Source organism: Drosophila albomicans, chromosome X, assembly GCF_009650485.2.
Source record: "Drosophila albomicans strain 15112-1751.03 chromosome X, ASM965048v2, whole genome shotgun sequence".
In the NCBI taxonomy this organism is placed as follows: Eukaryota; Metazoa; Arthropoda; class Insecta; order Diptera; family Drosophilidae; genus Drosophila; species Drosophila albomicans.
This window is the reverse complement of record NC_047627.2, coordinates 4,066,505-4,085,003: the sequence shown is the minus strand read 5'-3', so window position 1 is coordinate 4,085,003 and position 18,499 is coordinate 4,066,505. Positions and strand designations below refer to the sequence as shown.

Genomic DNA, 18,499 nt, shown 5'->3' with positions numbered 1-18,499 from the left:
CCAAAAATATACCAAGAATATACTAAAATACTAAAATACAACTTATGATATAATTGAGATACACGCTACACATTTTCAATGAAACTGCATTCTTCAAATATACCAAAAAAAAAACTAAAATACACCGAGAACTCTGTTTTCCACCACCGAAATATACCGAATTTATACCAACAAAAAAAAACTGAAATATGACGACTTTATTAGAAGCCCGCGACCTATTTTCAATAAAACTATATTCTACAAATATACCATAAAAAACTAAAATATAATATCTGCTACCGTTTTTCAATATAGACCATATTCTACAAACAGAAAATATTAAAATATAACAAAAGCTATATTTGATAAATTTGGTAAAAATAAAATTGAGCCATATTCTATAGAGTTTAAAATATACTAGATTGTCATCTAAAACCCAAAAGTAGATTGAGTCTTTTGCCATACAAAAGTAGCTTCAACAATTTCTTCTTCTATATAAGCGCAACCAATTTTTCAAGAATCTTAAATATTGCAATTTTTATTATATGTTAAAAAATTAGATTTTTGTCAATTCAATTTATGTCAACATGTCAACAAACTTGATCTGGATGAAAAACCTTTATCTCTTTTAGCGTCTAAAGTCTAGGTTTTCATGCAGACAGACAGACAGACAGACGGACATGGCAAGATGGTATCGGCTGTTGACGCTGACCAAGAATATATATACTTTATAGGGTCGGAGATGCCTTCTTCTACCTGTTACATAAATTTGCTGCCGGCACAAAGTTATAATACCCTTCTACCCTATGGGTAGCGGGTATAAAAAGAGCAACCCTCTCTCTAATCAAGGTCACACGCAATTTGAAAATTGAAAGTGCGAGTAGTTTTTCGTTTTTTTTTTTATACACATTTGCTGAAAAGAAAGAACACAAAAAAAAAAAAAAAATGTCACACGCAGCAAAAATTTTGCCCACGCAGCTTTGAACAATAATTTTAGTGATCTCTGTTTGTGGAGAAGGGGCAAGACGAGAAACGAGTTCTCGCCACACATTGTGTGTAGATAGAACAGGTCGTCGACGTCGTCGCCTCATCGTCATCATCATCGTCAGTCTACTATTATTATTATTATTATGAGCACCTCGTAGTTTTTTGTGTGTGTCTTTTTTTGCGCCTCAGTTTGGTTTTGCTTCAAGTGCAGTTTGGACGGCAGAGAAACGACGCGACAAATTTCGTATTCGTTGTTACAATTTCCCCAAAAATAAATAATTATAATAACAAGAATAAACTAAAGGACTCTTTCACTGCTGCTGTTGCTGTTTCTAAATGTGTATTGTATTTTTGTATTGTGCTGTGCTTTTGATGCTTTCCAAAGGCGATTAGAGCGCACAGCTTGTAACAGTTTACTCCCAGATTTAAGTATTGAAAGTGTAGTGTCAACATTTCATATCTTACACTAGACAGCAGAAGAGTCGAAATGCGATTTTTTGTGCAACCGAATTTATGTTCTATACATTTCAGTTGATTTTTTGGAGAGAATTTTATTTGAAGCGCTTCATTTTTAATCTTGATTTTAGTTCGAAAATGGTATTTGTATACATTGATTTATTTACCATTTATTATGGAACACATTTTGTTGGAATATCTCTTTTCACGCAATGCAAAATACTATTTCATATATCTATAACTTTAATATAAGTTATCTGCAAATGAGCTGGTCACACTAGAATTTCCCTTTTTCTTTTTAATCTGGTGTTGAGGTTGAAAAATGTGAAATTTTGAAAACATAAATTTTTTTAAAATTAAATACTTGTCTTCTTAATTAGTTCAACATATTAGTTGTAAAGCTTCATTTGAAGTATTCTTTTTCATATTATATATATTCTCAATTGTCAATCATTAGTTGCTGTCGAAATATAAACTTTTTACGTATATTACTCGGCTTTTTGCTTACATTTATTTACATATTCCATTTATTATAAAGCAACCTTTAATTATGTTTGAAAGTTTTATTTGAAAATTGAATTTTTCTGATTTACTTTTAATTGCCAATAAGTAGCATTTAATATACAAATATTTTTTTCGTTTACATTCATTTATGTTCCGGAAATCTTAAACTTTTGTTCATACTTTTGAATAATTTATTTGACGTTCGTTCTTCTTTGTTAAACAATTTTAAAAGCCTAAATAGAGTCTGTTGGGCTTATTGCATAAATTCGAAAAAATATTTTGTTAAAAAATACTATTCGCATTCTTGCATACATTAATTTATATTCTTTTATTGCCAGCTAAACTTTTGTTAAATTTGGTGCAAAGTTTAAGCTTTTAAACTCAAAATATTAAAGTTAAAATAGTTTATAAGAAAAGATGTTAATTTGTTTTCTATTTATGATTAACTAACTTTATCTTTAATTCAAATTATGGTCGATATTTTTTCTACAATTAAAAGCGCTTCATTCTTAGTGCGCTTTTAATCAATCTTTAGTTGCAGCTTTTATTATCTATTTTTTTTTTTTACTATACATATAAAACTTAACATTTAAAGCTGAGTCATATTAAATTTAGTGTTTTAATACTTTATTTAATATGGTAAAGAAATAAAATAATCAATAAAGTGTCATTTATAAGTTGTCAATTTGTTGTCTAAATTTATGTAAAGTTTTATTTGCCAACCTTCTTTCTTGATCTACTTTTAATTGCCTTCTCATTGCCGTCAGTTTGTTTTGGTACACTTTATGGCCTCGATTTATATATTGTCCTTTCATTGCCTAACCTAACAAATATTTTATAGTTTTTCAATAACATTTATTCCTTGCCATTTTCTTCCCTTATTTTCATTGTGATCAGCTTTCAAGTACTTGAAGTTTTTCCTGCTATTTTTGTTCCGTGAATGAAATACAAAGCAGTTATGAGCATTATCCACCCTTGGTTATGTCGTCCTTTTGGCGTTGTCCTTCAGCAGAACTCAATTCGTATATCCTTCTGGGCTTTAATCCTATTTGCTTTGGCCAACAACACTGAATGCGTTCAACAGTTTTGCGCAGTTTTCTAATTTTTGTTGGCCAGCGTAAATGTTTTTCCCTCTCTCACAGTGTGTGTGTGTGTGTGTGTGTGTTTATGTTTGTTGGGCTATTTGGTTTTGTGGTTATGCTTATTAAGTCAATTATCGCCCAATTGTGCCGACACCGATGCGCATGTGGCTAGCAAGTGGTCTCAGGTCTCAGCTCATTTCTCAGTTCCCTTGCCTCTCTCTCTCTCTCTCTGTCTCCATCTCTTCTCTCCTTTCTATTCCTGGTTTCCTTCACACACTCACATACATATTCCACCACAATATGAGTGTGTTTGTTTGTAATTTGGATTTTAATTGAAAGCACATAAGCACACACACACACACACACACACACACATTCACACACTCACAGAGACATTCACACACTCATTCCTCGCTCGACCTTCGCCGTTAGTTGCCCAAAAACATCACAACTCCTGTCAGTTACGTTTCCTCTTTCTCCCTTCCTCCCTTCCTTCTCTCCAGCCTTCTTCCCTTCCAACCTTTTCTCACCCCTTAGCTCTGACCCTGATTCAGAATTCAATTTGCTTAAGGCCTTGGGGCCTTAAATGGAATGCCAATGGAATGCGCTTTCTTAATTGATTCCAGAGTTAATTTCGTAAGACTCGCAGCTGACAAATGCGTATGAGAATTTATATACCTGAAGAGGTCCTTCATATCATTCTGCACTCAAGTTGGTTTAAAGTCAAGAGGAAAGAAGGAAAACTAACGTGATAACGAAACTACCTTATTAATTGTAGTACTCAAAAATTTATTTGTATTTCCATTTCAATGATTTGATGTTGCAAATTTCAATAATGAATTAAAAAGTTAATCAATTCTTACAACATTCTGTTGCAAGCTGCGTATACTTAATGTTTGTTCTTAATATTTAGATTGGTCTCTGTTAATAGTTGCTTGTTTTGTTTTTAAATTGAGTTTTAAAATTGGTGAAACTTATATATTTTAATTTCCCTAATTTTATATATCAAATCAACATACAACGCGTACACTTAATATTGAACTAAGGTATTGTACAAATCTATTAATATTTTCAACAACATTCTGTTGCAAGCTACGTATACTTAATATGTATACTTAATATTTCGATTAGTGTCTGATAATAGTTGCTTGTTTCTTTTTAAACAGAGTTTTAAATTGGCTGAAACATATTTCGCAGTATATCAAATATACTAAATCATAGTACAGTGCGTATACTTTATATTTAAATGTCGTGTATTTATTTGTACAAATCCATCAACATTTTCAACAACTTTCTGTTGTAATGTGCGTATACTTAACGTGTGGATTGATGTACTTCTTTGAACTTTATTTGTAGAAGTTTGCCATTTTTTTCAACAACTTTCTCTTGTAAACTGCGTATACTTAATGTGTATAGCTCATATTTTGTTAATTATATCATATCAAGAAATTCGCTTGTAAGCTAACAAATTTTTTAATTGCCAAGAAAGACTTAGATAATCATTAATTGTATCATTAGTTTATCGATAAGTTATGATGAAATTTCGACAGGATTTATTATCAACGCAATTCTCTATCTTTATAGAACTATTGTGGAATTTTTAGCAGCAAGTTTTTTATTCTTAAAGGCTACATATGATATTTTCCTTATGAAATATTTGCTGAGCAATATTTCTAGAAATTAATTATTTTATTAGTTATTTTTCAAATGGGTAAAAGAAACTGCTAAGAATATTTTAATTTGAAAAAAAAATTAATTTAGAAGCTTTCAGTGCGTATACTTAATATCGATTGCATCTCAAATAGTTACTTCATTTTTATTATTACTCCCTGTGAAAGTGGGAAATAGCGAATTGTGGGTTTCTCTGACAGATTGTGGCTCAAAGTGCTGCGCACCTGGTTTAATGTATTTGTATTTGTGTTTGTGTTTGTGTTTGTGCCAGTGACAGCTAAAGATAAACGAAAGACAGTCAACTATTAGATTCCTGCAGCTTACACGTGTCCAGCGAAAAGCGACAGACAACAACAACAACTGATATGAAATGAGACAACTAGAGGAAAAAGAAGTGTTGAGAATTGCAAAGTGCAGTTGATGACAAAATGGGAAACGCACATTCGAAATAGTAGAAACTGGAGCTAAAAACTGAAACTGAAACTACAACTCAAGCTTAAGCACAAGCTGAAACTGAAATTGAAACTCAATTTAAGAACAATTCTAGCGAGATATGACGCATACGCAGTGTTGTCCACGTGACTCTTACTAAATGTGGAATATGCACTCTTTGTCGACATACGAGAGCAACAGTAGAACACAAAAAAAAAAAACACAAACAAATAATCATTCTTGCCATGTCCCTTTTTGCGTCACTCGCAATGACAATTGTCTCGCATCTGAAGCGCAAGCGAATAATATTTGTTTATGTGAGGTTCTCAATTACAACTGAAATTAAAGAAAGTTTTGTTAATTTCATTTTGATTTGGTTTTTAGAATAATATGAAATTTTACTAGAAAAGTCAAAGAGATTCACAAATTGTTGTCTCTATGCTTAGGCTGATTTAATTTATGAAAAATGAAAGCATTGCTTGGAAAATTGTATTTGCAAAAACTACACAAATTAATCGCATCTAAGTACTGCAAAGCATTGGATACTTTAGTTTTACTACACTAATCCAACATCAACAATAAATAAATATATATTTGCTATGCATATTGGATCGTAGACTAATTGAATTGAAAGTCTGCCTTAAAAATAAAACAATTTTTCAAATTTAAGAACCTAAAGCTCATGTTTTGTGGGTGACAATAAAACGCCAAATGAAATTGATAAAATTAACAAGATTTGTAGTTTTCTTTTCAATCTAGAAAAGAATATTCTTACAGCAAGATTTGATTCCTTAAATAAAATATTTTTAATCCCTAATTGCAATTTAGCTTAAGAATGTTTTCAACCCGAATATCTTATTTCAAGATGTTTTTTAAGATCAAAAAATTTTAAATCAAGATTTGCAACTTTTCAGTCTAGAGTTTTTTTCTCTGTGTATGGAGATTGTCTCCTCTGCATTGATTAACTAAGTTAATAAGTCGGGGAAAGCAACGAATTTACTCTTCTGTCTTTAACTATTGAATATGTATTAGATAAATCAAAATACATAATAAAGTTTTGTTGAATGATAGAAAAATAACATTTTATTTTAAATTGTTACGGAGTAATAAAGTAAAAAAAAAAATGATAAAAAGAATTGCATATGTAACATAGAATGAACTATAATATACTTATGTAAATATATAAAAAATACAAAATACTTATGTATTTAGTATATTTAGTACGCAATGGTATAAGGAATATTTATATACACATCTCTTTATAATTTCATTTGACATTCATTTTGTTGTGTTAAGCTGTTGAAATTTTAATTTCTTCTCTTAAAACATTGACGTACAATTTAGTTCTTATTGTTTTTTAAATTTGAGTTCTTTAAAATTACATTTTACACCAAAAACCGACTGTGAATAGCTCATTATAGAACTAAAGTTAACTTTGGAATTTAAATAATTGGTAGAAACTGAAATTGCACAAACTTTTATTTGAGCCATGCCACAAAATTGAATCCATCTTTTTTTTTATACGCGGGTATTATAATTTTGTGCCTGTTACATAAACAAGCGGAAGGATTCATCTCCGAGTTCATAAAGTTATTCTTGTTTAGTGTCAAAAGCTGAGACAATATAGAAATCTGGTATATTTTGTATGTAGTACTATATCGATATACCAATTATAATCGGCTATATTTTTTCTTCTTTATGGAGTATTTTAAATGTGATATTATATCTATATAACAATAACAATCTTCGGTATATTTTAGTATTTTTTGGTTTTTAAATTCAGTAAATTTGTAGAATATGCTTCTATTAAAATTTTGTAACCGGGTACCTCACAGTCGAGCACACTCTACTACAGCTTTCATACACGTTTTTTCATGCGATTTTGAAATGAAATGTGGACTTTCAGCTAATGTATTTTTTGTATTTAATTTCAGTAAATTTTTAGAATACGCTTTTATTGAAATTGTGTAGCGGGTACTTCACAGTCGAGCACACTCTACTGTAGCTTACATACTCGTTTTTTCATGCGATTTTAATGTGGACTTTCAGCTAATGTCATTATTGTAAAGAGCTATGCTAAATGCATTACGAGCTGGACGAATGTCACTGACAATTGGACAAGGCTGCGAGGTGGGTGTGTGTGTGTTGGTTATGAGTGTGTGGGTGTCCTGTATGTGTGTGTGTTTCTATTGTCCTGTAGATGTGACCATGCTCTGGGCCATGTAACAGGACACAACTGGCAACACAGTGGCGTAGATTGTCATTATGCTGGTTCATCTGGATCAAATCAGCCACACACACACACACACACACACACAAAAAGTTGTTGCTCTATGTGTTGTGTTCGATGCAAGGATAACAGCCATAACAGCCACTTGATATCCTTGCAGCACACACTTAAGCACACAGAGAGAGTGAATGCAATGTCAAAATAATACAAAATGCTGTTGTCGAAACTAAATAAATTCCATTGCACACGAACTTTTACGCACACACAATTCTTGACAATTGTCAGTGAAGTGGAAGGGGAAAAGGATAAAGGATAAAGAACACTCGTCCTTAAGTTTGATCAAGCATTTATTTGCCTTTCTTGAAAAAATGTTACAATTTATTATAGAGTACTTCAGCTTTTGTCGACGTACTTTGAGTTAGAAATCTCCTTTTAGCCATTAGTCGAGATTGTGTTGCCTAGCAAAGGAAAAGAAAAAGAAGAAGAAGCAATGCAACACAGCAACAACAACAGCACAAATTTGAATTGCTGCAATGGCAATTGCAAAGCAGCAACTGAGCAGCAACCTGCTGCTTTCTTTGCATTGCAATTGCCAAGTGACAACACAAATAGCACTAATAATAACAATAATAATAATAACTACAATAATAATAACAAAAGCAGAACGACAATGCAACAGCCGCTTAACTCGTAAGTGTGAAATGTGGAAACAACTTGAGAAACTGTGAAAAATGACAAAACAGAGAACAATCTCGAGTGAAGCGTGCAAAATTCTAGTTAATTAGCAATACAAATTGAGCAAGGAGTGACTCATGGATACCCTGTAAATATGATTAAGCAAAGCATCTGTGAAATGACATTTCAAAATAACTGACAAAATAGAAAACAATCTCAAGAGAAGCATACAAATTTGAACTCAATTAGAATAAATTCTAACCGATAGATACCCTGTAAATATGATAAGGTAAAGCATGCATGGAAAGCTACTTAAAAATATAAATGACAAAACAGAAAACAATCTCGAGTGAAGCTTGCAAAATTCTAGTTAATTAGCAATATAAATTTCGATAAGAAATCCACAAAGAATGTCTCATGGATACCCTGTAAATATGCTTAAGCAAAGCATCAGTGGAAAGACATTTCAATATAAATGACAATATGGAAAACAATCTTTAGCATGCAAAATTTAATTAGTAAATTGAGTTCCAAAAAAACGAAATATCTAACCGATAGCTACCCTGTAAATATGTTCAAGTAAAGCATAATTAGAAAAACGTTACCAAACAAAACAATCACAGTTGAAGCATGCAAAATTCCAGTTAATTAGCAATACAAATTGATAGAAAAAATGCACAAAGTCTGACCGTTAAATACTTTTTGCAAATAAGTTTTACTAAAGCACGAATGAAAAGATAATTTTAAAGTATTTGCAGACACATTTATATTCAGCATGTATTTTCCATTTATACTAGTCAAATTCCCATGCGCCAGCCATATTTCCTTAAACATTATCTTGTGCCAATACAATGTCAATGCACTTGCCAATTAATTCGTGTTAAAACATTTGTTTAATCTATTGCCGGGCAAAGTGAGAACAACAACAGCAGAAAAAAGTGAAATGTCAACAGCCCAATTAAAAGACACGAAGCTACCATCAAAAGTCTAAGGAATGACATTATTTATTTTCATATTTTTTTGTTTGATGCAACAGAGAATAATGAGTTGAGATTACAGCAAGCTTATCAACGGTAGCAATAGTCAATATATATATATAAATATTGAAATTCACTCTATCGCCAGATCAACATCTCTGAATTTGAATAACAAAGTTGTCGATTGACGCAGTCATAAAGAAAATAAATAAATAGGAGGCGAATTGCATAAAGCATTTTGATGGCCGCTGCGTCATAAATATTGCTCATACGCAATGTTGTTGCTGCCAATACAAAGTACATGCCGGATATAGAAATTGTTGTGTGTTGTGCGTAGTTTAGTTGCCACGTTTTTCACATTTTCAACGAGCTGAGTGAATTTTTGACAATAACTCATGCGTCCATAAAAAGAGCAAATCGAATCGCGAATGAAGCGTCAACATGCTCATCAAAAATTATGGCTAAATTCTCGTTGTAGTTGTGGCTGATCAGTCACTAGCTACGAGTGTTGTTCATATGCCTAGCATTGATTTATTATATACACAGCAAATGTAGTACTCAAGGCAATCAATCAAACTGATAATCTATAGCATGACATATGCACAATTCTCTTGAGGCAAACTTAAAGCCTTAAAGAATCTATTACTCTCAATGCTTAGCAATAATGATAAACATCATCAGCGCTCAATAGAGTGCAACATTAAGATAAACAATAGATTCGCGTGCAAAAATCGATTAACCCCAATAAATTTTGCCAATAAAGTCGCGGCTTAATTATTGTTTTTTGTTTACACTCGATTTAAATGTTCTGCGCTTCTAGTTGCATTTGCCTTAATTAATTATATTGAGCGACGCGGCTACGAAAATAAATGCCAACGATTTATGGTGTTGAAATTTTGCATATTCATTTCGCAGCGGGTATAGGAAAAATGTGTGTTGATGTTATTTTTATTAATTGATGCGCAGCGCAATTTGCAAATCCCAAGATTAGCGACAATTTATTTGTGCATCTATTGCTAATTTTAGACAGGGTCAACAGGCTTGTTTTTTTTTCTTTTGCATATTTCCTCATCAAATTGCACAGAGTTAAGCGCAAAAAATTGAACTGTGTAAATTGGCAACGCCGCATGAGCGTAAAATTAATAATTACAATTCAATTCGAAATCTTAATATTGGCGACAATTTATTTGTGCATCTATTGCCAATTTTACCTGATTAAAAATATTTTCGTTTTTTGAATTCTATTTTGCATATTTCCTCATTAAAAAATTGAACTGTGAAAATCGGCAACGTCGCATGAGCGTAAAATTAATAATTACAATTCAATTCGAAATCTTAAGATTGGCGACAATTTATTTGTGCATCTATTGCTAATTTTAGACAAGGTCAACAGACGCGCAATGCGTTTTTTTGTACTCTGTTTGCATATTTCCTCATCAAAGCGCAAAAAATTGAGCTGTAAAAATCGGCAACGTCGCATGAGCGTAAAATTAATAATTACAATTCAATTCGAAATCTTAAGATTAGCGACAATTTATTTGTGCATCTATTGCTAATTTTAGACAAGGTCAACAGACGCGTAATACGTTAGCTGATTAAAAATGTTTTCGTTTTTTGTTTTCTATTTGCATATTTCCTCATCAAAGTGCAAAAATTGCAATGTGAAAATTGGCAACGTCGCTTGAGCATAAAATTAATAATTACAACGTTTCGCCTTTTATTTATTTTTTTTACACCACTTTGGGGAAAATATTTTAAATTTGCAGTCGCGTCTGTCGCACTCTTTGACCCCACACACACACACAAAGAGTGAGTGTGTGTGTCGCAGATTTATGCATTTTGTTCGAATTTGGGTTAAACAACATGGATGCAAGTTTTCGCTTATTTGGCAAAATTTCAACTGAAGCAAATTGCAAAAAGGGACAACAAAATAAATAAATGCACACACACACAGATGCTGCCAAAAGCAAAAACACCAAAAACAAAAAACGACAAACAAACCGAAGTTCAAATATCCTAGCGCAGTGAACTGTGACAAATAAATATATAAATATGCGTATACTTAATATACGTATACTTGATAGCTGCTCTCAACTGATTAATGTGCTTGATGATTGCAGTCTTTTCACTGCTGAAAGTTGACAAGCTCATTATGACCTTTTTTTTGTGTGTATTGTGTCTGTATCTGTGTTGAGTGCAAACCGCAAAAGCAGCAACTTGACAACTCTCTCACTCGATTGCTAATGAGTTTTGCCGCAAAAAGGGGGCGTGGCAGGCAGCTGTCAGTGGCCAGGCGACAGCGTTGGGGGCGTGCTCAACGCCCACAACAAGTTTACTTTTTACAATATTCTTATACATTTCATTTTTCGTTTTTTTTTTTGGAACACTAATTGCTGACCGCTGAACAGACTGCAGACAAGTCGAAACCGCATCAACTTTGACTCGATTTTCAAACGCATTTAGCAGAAATTTTCATTTAACCAATGATTTGATTTGCTTTTGATTTTGGTACGTTTTCATTTCATTGAATTCGAATTGCAATTTAACATCGCATTGCACTTTCAATCTGCTGCGACGTGATAAACTTTTGACCCGTTGCAAAAAAGAGTGAAGGATAGAAGCAGGGAATTGATTTTGTGATTACGCGATAACAAAACTCGAGGCGAACACGAGTTAATAGCTGTTTTAAAAATGCATGCGCTTATTTAATAAGTGCGCTTGTAATTGAAATTCATTTACTATTATCACACTTAACCAATCAGCTCTTCAGTTTCTTTCACTTGCATGAAATGATGATTATTGTGCTCCTTTCGCACTTGTTTTTTAGAGTCCAAATAATGTGCCGTCAGTAGTTTAAAAAAACATACAACTGGTTTCACAATTATTGAATCGTATAGAATAGAATAAACGAAGTGAGAACTGGGTATTAAAATAATTAGAGATTAGGTAACAACAATTTGTAGAAATTTAAATACAATTTATGTCAACTGGAAAGTCAAAAGTACGAAAGTTATTAAATGAAATATAATTTGCATACAAGTTATTATATACAAAGTTTAAAGCATGGTAGATAATAATTATAAATGTTGTTTAACGAACTGTATCTAGAAGATAAAAAGAGTTTATTGCATTATTGTCGTTAATATAATTTAGTATTTTATTGGTATATTAATATAACTACTAGAGGTTGTAGTAGTTTATATATATACTATACTACTACTATACTGATCTATTTTATTATATTTTTGATATAATAATTCGTTATATTTTAAGAAAAATATCGTTATGCTATTGGAAGATTTATTTCTTGTAAATAACATTTGAAATTAGCAGCTGCATTTTTTTTTTTTTGGCTGCCTGAAAGTATGCAACGGTTTTTACTCAATCTAAAAATCTCTTTTAAAGATAATTGTACTCGCAGTAGATTAATAAAAATGTTAATAATGTTTAATAAAGTTTAATATAAACAATGAAAAGATGCATGGAGACTGAGAGAGAGAGAGAGAGAAAGATCACTATAAGTTAAATTTACTTACGATTATGTAATTATAAATCGTATAAGTTCTTAATGATGGCAACAATAAACAGGAAATCGTAATAAATAAAAACATAGATTGACAGTTAAGAGCTTACCATGCAGTTAATAATATTTCTCGCCTATTTTCAAAATATGCTAAAAAACATAATATTTGACCATCAACATTTTCAAAATACTTTAAAAATATTCCAATCTGCATATGTACTTAATCATAACAAATATTTGTCAATAAATATTTCGAAAATATTCTAAAATAACTCTTACACTAAACATATATTTATTTTTGTGACTTGCAGAGTTTTTGTGAACCGTTCGCTGCATTTGGAGAACATTAAGTACTATGGCTTCGACATGGACTATACATTGGCAGGTAAGCATTGAAATCTATTACTAAATACAAAAAATGCAAATCTTAAATTGTTCAACTCAACTTTTTAGAGTACAAATCTCCGCAATATGAGCAGCTGGGATTCAATTTGGTCAAGGAGCGTCTGGTGTCAATGGGCTATCCCAAGGAGATTTTGCAATTTGAATACGATCCAACATTTCCAGTGCGCGGCCTTTGGTTCGATACGCTCTACGGCAATCTGCTGAAGGTCGATGCCTATGGCAACATTTTGGTCTGTGTGCATGGCTTTGAGTTCATCAAGCAGTAAGTCAATTCATTAATTGAGAATAACAAATTTGAAGTAAATATTAAATTCCAATTCAGTCACCAGGTGTACGAGTTGTATCCGAACAAGTTTTTGAAGCTGGATGAGTCGCGTGTTTATGTGCTCAATACGCTATTCAATTTGCCAGAGACATATTTGTTGGCCTGTCTTGTCGATTTCTTTAACCATAGCTCTGAATTTGTGCGGTAAGTTTAGTTTAGTATTTTCAATTTTTAATCTGTCTTCTAACTATTTGTAGTTTTAGTTTGATTTTGATAATTTGATATTGATAATGTATATAACTACCTATCATCCTTTTCTCTATTTTCATTTTTCTCTTTCTATGTCTCTGTCTCTCTTTTTCTATAGCGTTGAACGCGGCATCAAAGCTGGTGATTTTCTTTTTACCTATAAGTCGATTTTCCAGGACGTGCGTCGTGCCGTCGACTGGGTGCATTCCGATGGCGATCTGAAGCGTCGTACCACACAGGTGAGTTAATCGCTTTCTTCTCTTCCGTCTTACATTCATAAATTACAAATTATAGCTATGCAATTCAAAAAGATAAAAATCATCTCATTAAAAACGTTTTTTTAGATACATATATTGTTAAAAGAATTTTGCAATCCGTATTTATTGTTTTAAGAACTTGATTCGAAGATCAAATAGTTTTCTAAATTATGATTCTGATTGGATTCTAGTTGTGAAGGACACTATATCAATATACCAATTTTGTTCTATATTAATTTGATTATACTACAAGAAATAGTATACCATATAGCCTGTGGTATATGTTAGCATCTTTTTGGTATATTTTAATAATAGTACCGCACTGTTATGATTTTACATGTCTTTATCTCAAAATATTATCTATTGAAAACATAAGTTAAAGAACATAATGTACGATGGAAAATTAAACAATTACATTTTTATTTTAAATTTTATTAATAAGAAAATTATTTGTATGTTATTATATTTTCAATTTAGCAAAATAGAAATTTATTTTTTCAATATTATTCAAATAAAGTGTTTTTTAAGTATTGAAATAGAAATAAAAGTATTTACATGGTGTTAAAAATATACAATAAAGTATAGTATATTATTTTCTATTACAAAAACCTCTATCGTTCTGTAAACTGTAATTGGGATTATTTATTTTTAAATGGTATATCATTACACTATCACTAGAAAAATAAATATTTAAAAAGTATATATACTTTATGGTATGCATTGTATTTTCCATTACAAAATCCTCTTTCTAAATGGTATTTTAGTATACCATTATATATTAATATACCATAGTATAGAAATATTTATTTTCCATTACAAAATTCTCTCTCGTTCTTCTTATAATTTAAGATTACTAATATCTAGATCACTTAGTCTTAACTTTATATTTTTACACTTTTTAAATATAAAGAAAATGTTTTAATTTCTCTCTTTTCTCTCTGGTCCTCCAATCTCTCGCTGTCTCTTCTCTGCAGAACATGGCGTACTATGTGAAGAAGGATGCTCGCTTGCCAACAGTGCTGTCGCGCATCCGCGTCTCGGGTGCCAAGGTGTTCATGTTAACGAACAGCGATTATACGTACACCAACGAGATCATGACCTATCTGTTTGACTTTCCCCATGGCGCCGATGTGAATGAACCGCATCGCGACTGGAAGACCTACTTCGATGTGATCGTGGTGGATGCGAGGAAGCCGCTGTTCTTTGACGAGGGAACCGTGCTGCGACAGGTGGACACAAAGACGGGCAGCCTGAAGATTGGCACACACATTGGGCCACTGCAGCCGGGGCAAGTGTATTCGGGGGGTTCGTGCGAACTCTTCACCAAGTTCATCAATGCCAAGGGCAAGGATGTGCTCTATGTGGGCGATCACATCTTTGGCGACATACTCAAATCGAAGAAGATACGCGGCTGGCGCACGTTCCTCATTGTGCCCGAGCTCGTGCGGGAGTTGCACGTGTGGACCGACGAATGTCAATTGTTTGCTCAACTCCAGAATTTGGACATTAATCTGGGTGATTTGTATCGCGATCTGGACTCGAGTGCCAAGGTTAAGCCGGACATATCGCATCTGCGCACCAGCATACGCGATGTCACACACAAAATGGATATGTCCTATGGCATGATGGGTTCACTTTTCCGCTCGGGATCGCGACAAACGTTCTTCTCCAGCCAAGTGGTGCGATATGCCGATGTGTATGCCGCCACGCTGCTCAATCTCATCTATTACCCCTTCTCGTATATGTTCCGTGCACCGGCGATGCTGCTGCCACACGAGTCGACGGTGGCTCACGATCAGGTGCATCAGCCGCCACCTCCGCCGCCATCCTCGTCTAGCACAACACTCGAGGATGCGAGCAGCAGCAGCAGCAGCAAGAATACTGGCTCAACTTCCGGTTCCGGTTCTGGCTCCGTTTCCGGCTCTGTTTCCGGCACCACTGTGCGTGCAGATGAATCGCAGAATGGCAGCAACAATTCGCCCGTCAAAGATCCCAAGGATCTGCATCGTGCCGTAAGTACTCAATATATGTTTATACCACATACATACTTCTATACTAAATATATGGTATACTTCCACATTTAAAATATACAATAGAATATAGTGTATAAGTATTATATTTTAACTTTATTTTTGAATGTAGTAGTACATACTGTACATACATATATCAATATAGCAAATATTCCCTTTGGAACACTTTAGTATTTTTTTGATGTACTAAATATGTGACTATACTACCACTTTCAAAATATACCATAAAGTATAGATTATAAGTATTTATACTTTACGGTGTACTTTGAATGCAGCAGTAATATATTTTAGTATGTTTGGTATACTAAATACTATACTAAAATATATACTCAATATATTTTTATACCATATTTTTATACTAAATATATGGTATACTTTCACATTTTAAATATACCATAGACAAAAGTGTATAAGTATTTTAACTTTATGCTATACTTTGAATGGAGTAGTAGATATAGCAAATATTCCCTTTGGTACACTTTAGTATTTTTTGATATACTAGATATGTGGTATATTACTATACTAAACTATATACTCAAAATATTTTTATACCACATATATACTATATATATGGTATACTTCCACATTGAAAATATACCATAGTAAAAAGAATATAAGTATTTTTACTTTATGGTACACATTGAATGGAGTAGTACATATTTCAATATAGAAAATATTCCCTTTGATACACTTTAGTATTTTTTGGTGTACTAAATATGTGGTATATTACTATACTAAAATATATACTTAATGTATTTTTATACCATATACATATACTAAATATACTTCCACATTTAAAATATATCATAGACCAAAGTATATAAGTATTTTTAAGTTATGGTATACATTAAATGTAGTAGTATATCAATATACCAAACATTGCGTTTGGTATATTTTAGTATTTGTTGGTATATTAATTTGATTATACCATTAGAAGTACTAATATCATATACCACATACAGATGGTATATTTTTAGTATCTTTTTGGTATAATAATTTGGTATATTGTTTATAAATATTAAAGTAAATATTAAGACAACTCAACTTTCTACGCAGAGCTCCATTGTGCACACACGCCCATCGACGCCCACTGTGGTCACCCACACACACGACGAGGACTATTCCGAGGAGGAGGAGACTGCCAGCGGCGCTGAGTCGACGACAGAGCAGCAGAAACGCAACGAAGCCTCCGACTAAAGCAGCGCTGCCTCTTCTTCTTCTTCTTCTACTACTACTCTCCTTCACCATCTCTTCCCTATTTTTCAACGAATTTTCATTGCTGTTTCTATCGCTCCGTTCTACAAACAAACAAAAAAGGATCATGTTGCAACCTTCCGTTTTACAACATGTTGCAACTAGTGAGAAACGTGCGATTTCATTTATTTTTTTGGCGATTTTACATACAACAAAAATTATATATATATATATATATATTAAAATAAATATATACATACATACACAATTATATATACATATATGTGTAACTATATATATACTTGTATATCTGTATACGTAAACATTTATACACTAGCGCGAATTGGTTCCATTTTGCCCAACAAATAAATAGCAAAGTGTATGTTTTTTTTTTTTTTTTTTGAATAAAAACATTAAAAAGGCAAGCCGATTTTTTACTTGATGGGATATTAGGGAATATTTTTGCAATTATTATAATTTGAATAAAAAAAAGTACTTGAAAATTCATTATTATTTACACTGAGTCTTCTGTCTATATGCACATTGAATGATAATTGTACAATTCTATAAGCTAGAGTGACTCAACTTTTTCCATAGCTTTTTATATTTATAGAGCAGCTTCGCCCGCGTTTATTGTTAATACTATATACACTACAGACCCCTCAAAGCTGTGCGTCACTTTGCGAAATAAGCTATTAGTCAAGTAAGGGTTTTTTTTAAAGAAAACTAACATTGATTGAAATGAGCCTTCGACATCAGCCAAGAAGCTCTATGTATTTATGTCTGATTTGTGTTAACAGTTCCAATATGTAATGATTTCCTGCCAAAATCAAGGATGTCCTTTGTTTCTTTGTAGGTTTAAATTACTTGGGGTGCCTTATTTATAGAGAAATAATAGGCACAAAAATGTTTTCCTTATAGGTAAAATTTCATCATACTATTCTTAGGGCACAAATAAATAATATCATTTCTGATAATAAAATGTTACCAGAGAATATTGATCATGAAGTTGATTATGCTTACTGTAACACTCAGAACAACATTGTAGAAAATATAATTGCTTTCCTTTTAATACCCGCTACACATATGCGAGAAGGGTATTATAAGTTTGCCCTTTGTTCGGAAATACTTTTGTATGGCAAAAAACGCCAAATGCAATCGAGTCCTAGCTGCTTTTGCTCACAAGCTGGTATATTGTGTACTCAATGGTATATTGGGAATGTTTATATCGATATACTAAATATTACATTCGGTATATTCTAATATTTTCTGTATTAATATACCGACATTTTTGTGTTTAAAGTCATAATTTCCGAAAATATTGTTGAAAATCGAATAAAAGTTGTCGAAGTTATTTAAGAAATACTTTTGAATGGTAGAACGCTTACTGCAATTGGGGTTTGAATGTAGTACAACATCGATAATCCATTTGACATATGTACTTTCAGTATTTACGGTATATTAATTTGGTATATTTTAGAAATAATACCACACTGGTTTGCTTTTATTCAAAAAGGATAGAATGTATCTGACCGTCTGATACAATTGTCTGTTGCCTTTTTCACTTGTTTTCAAACGAAATC

At 32.3% G+C, this 18,499-nt stretch overlaps 1 protein-coding gene across 5 annotated transcripts in view; it reads left to right on the top strand.

The window, feature by feature from the left end:
• Positions 1-17,189, top strand: part of LOC117563674 (cytosolic purine 5'-nucleotidase) — a 30,373-nt gene extending 13,184 nt beyond the window's left edge. For all 5 annotated transcript variants that reach the window (XM_034242137.2, XM_034242130.2, XM_052005053.1 and 2 more), the window contains 6 exons: positions 12,828-12,901; positions 12,970-13,183; positions 13,244-13,390; positions 13,554-13,674; positions 14,667-15,704; positions 16,779-17,189. In XM_034242137.2, the coding sequence (XP_034098028.1) occupies positions 12,828-12,901; positions 12,970-13,183; positions 13,244-13,390; positions 13,554-13,674; positions 14,667-15,704; positions 16,779-16,919 (1,735 nt within the window). In that variant the 3' untranslated portion in view covers positions 16,920-17,189. The remainder of the gene's footprint in view (positions 1-12,827; positions 12,902-12,969; positions 13,184-13,243; positions 13,391-13,553; positions 13,675-14,666; positions 15,705-16,778) is intronic.
• Positions 17,190-18,499: the final 1,310 nt, after the last annotated feature.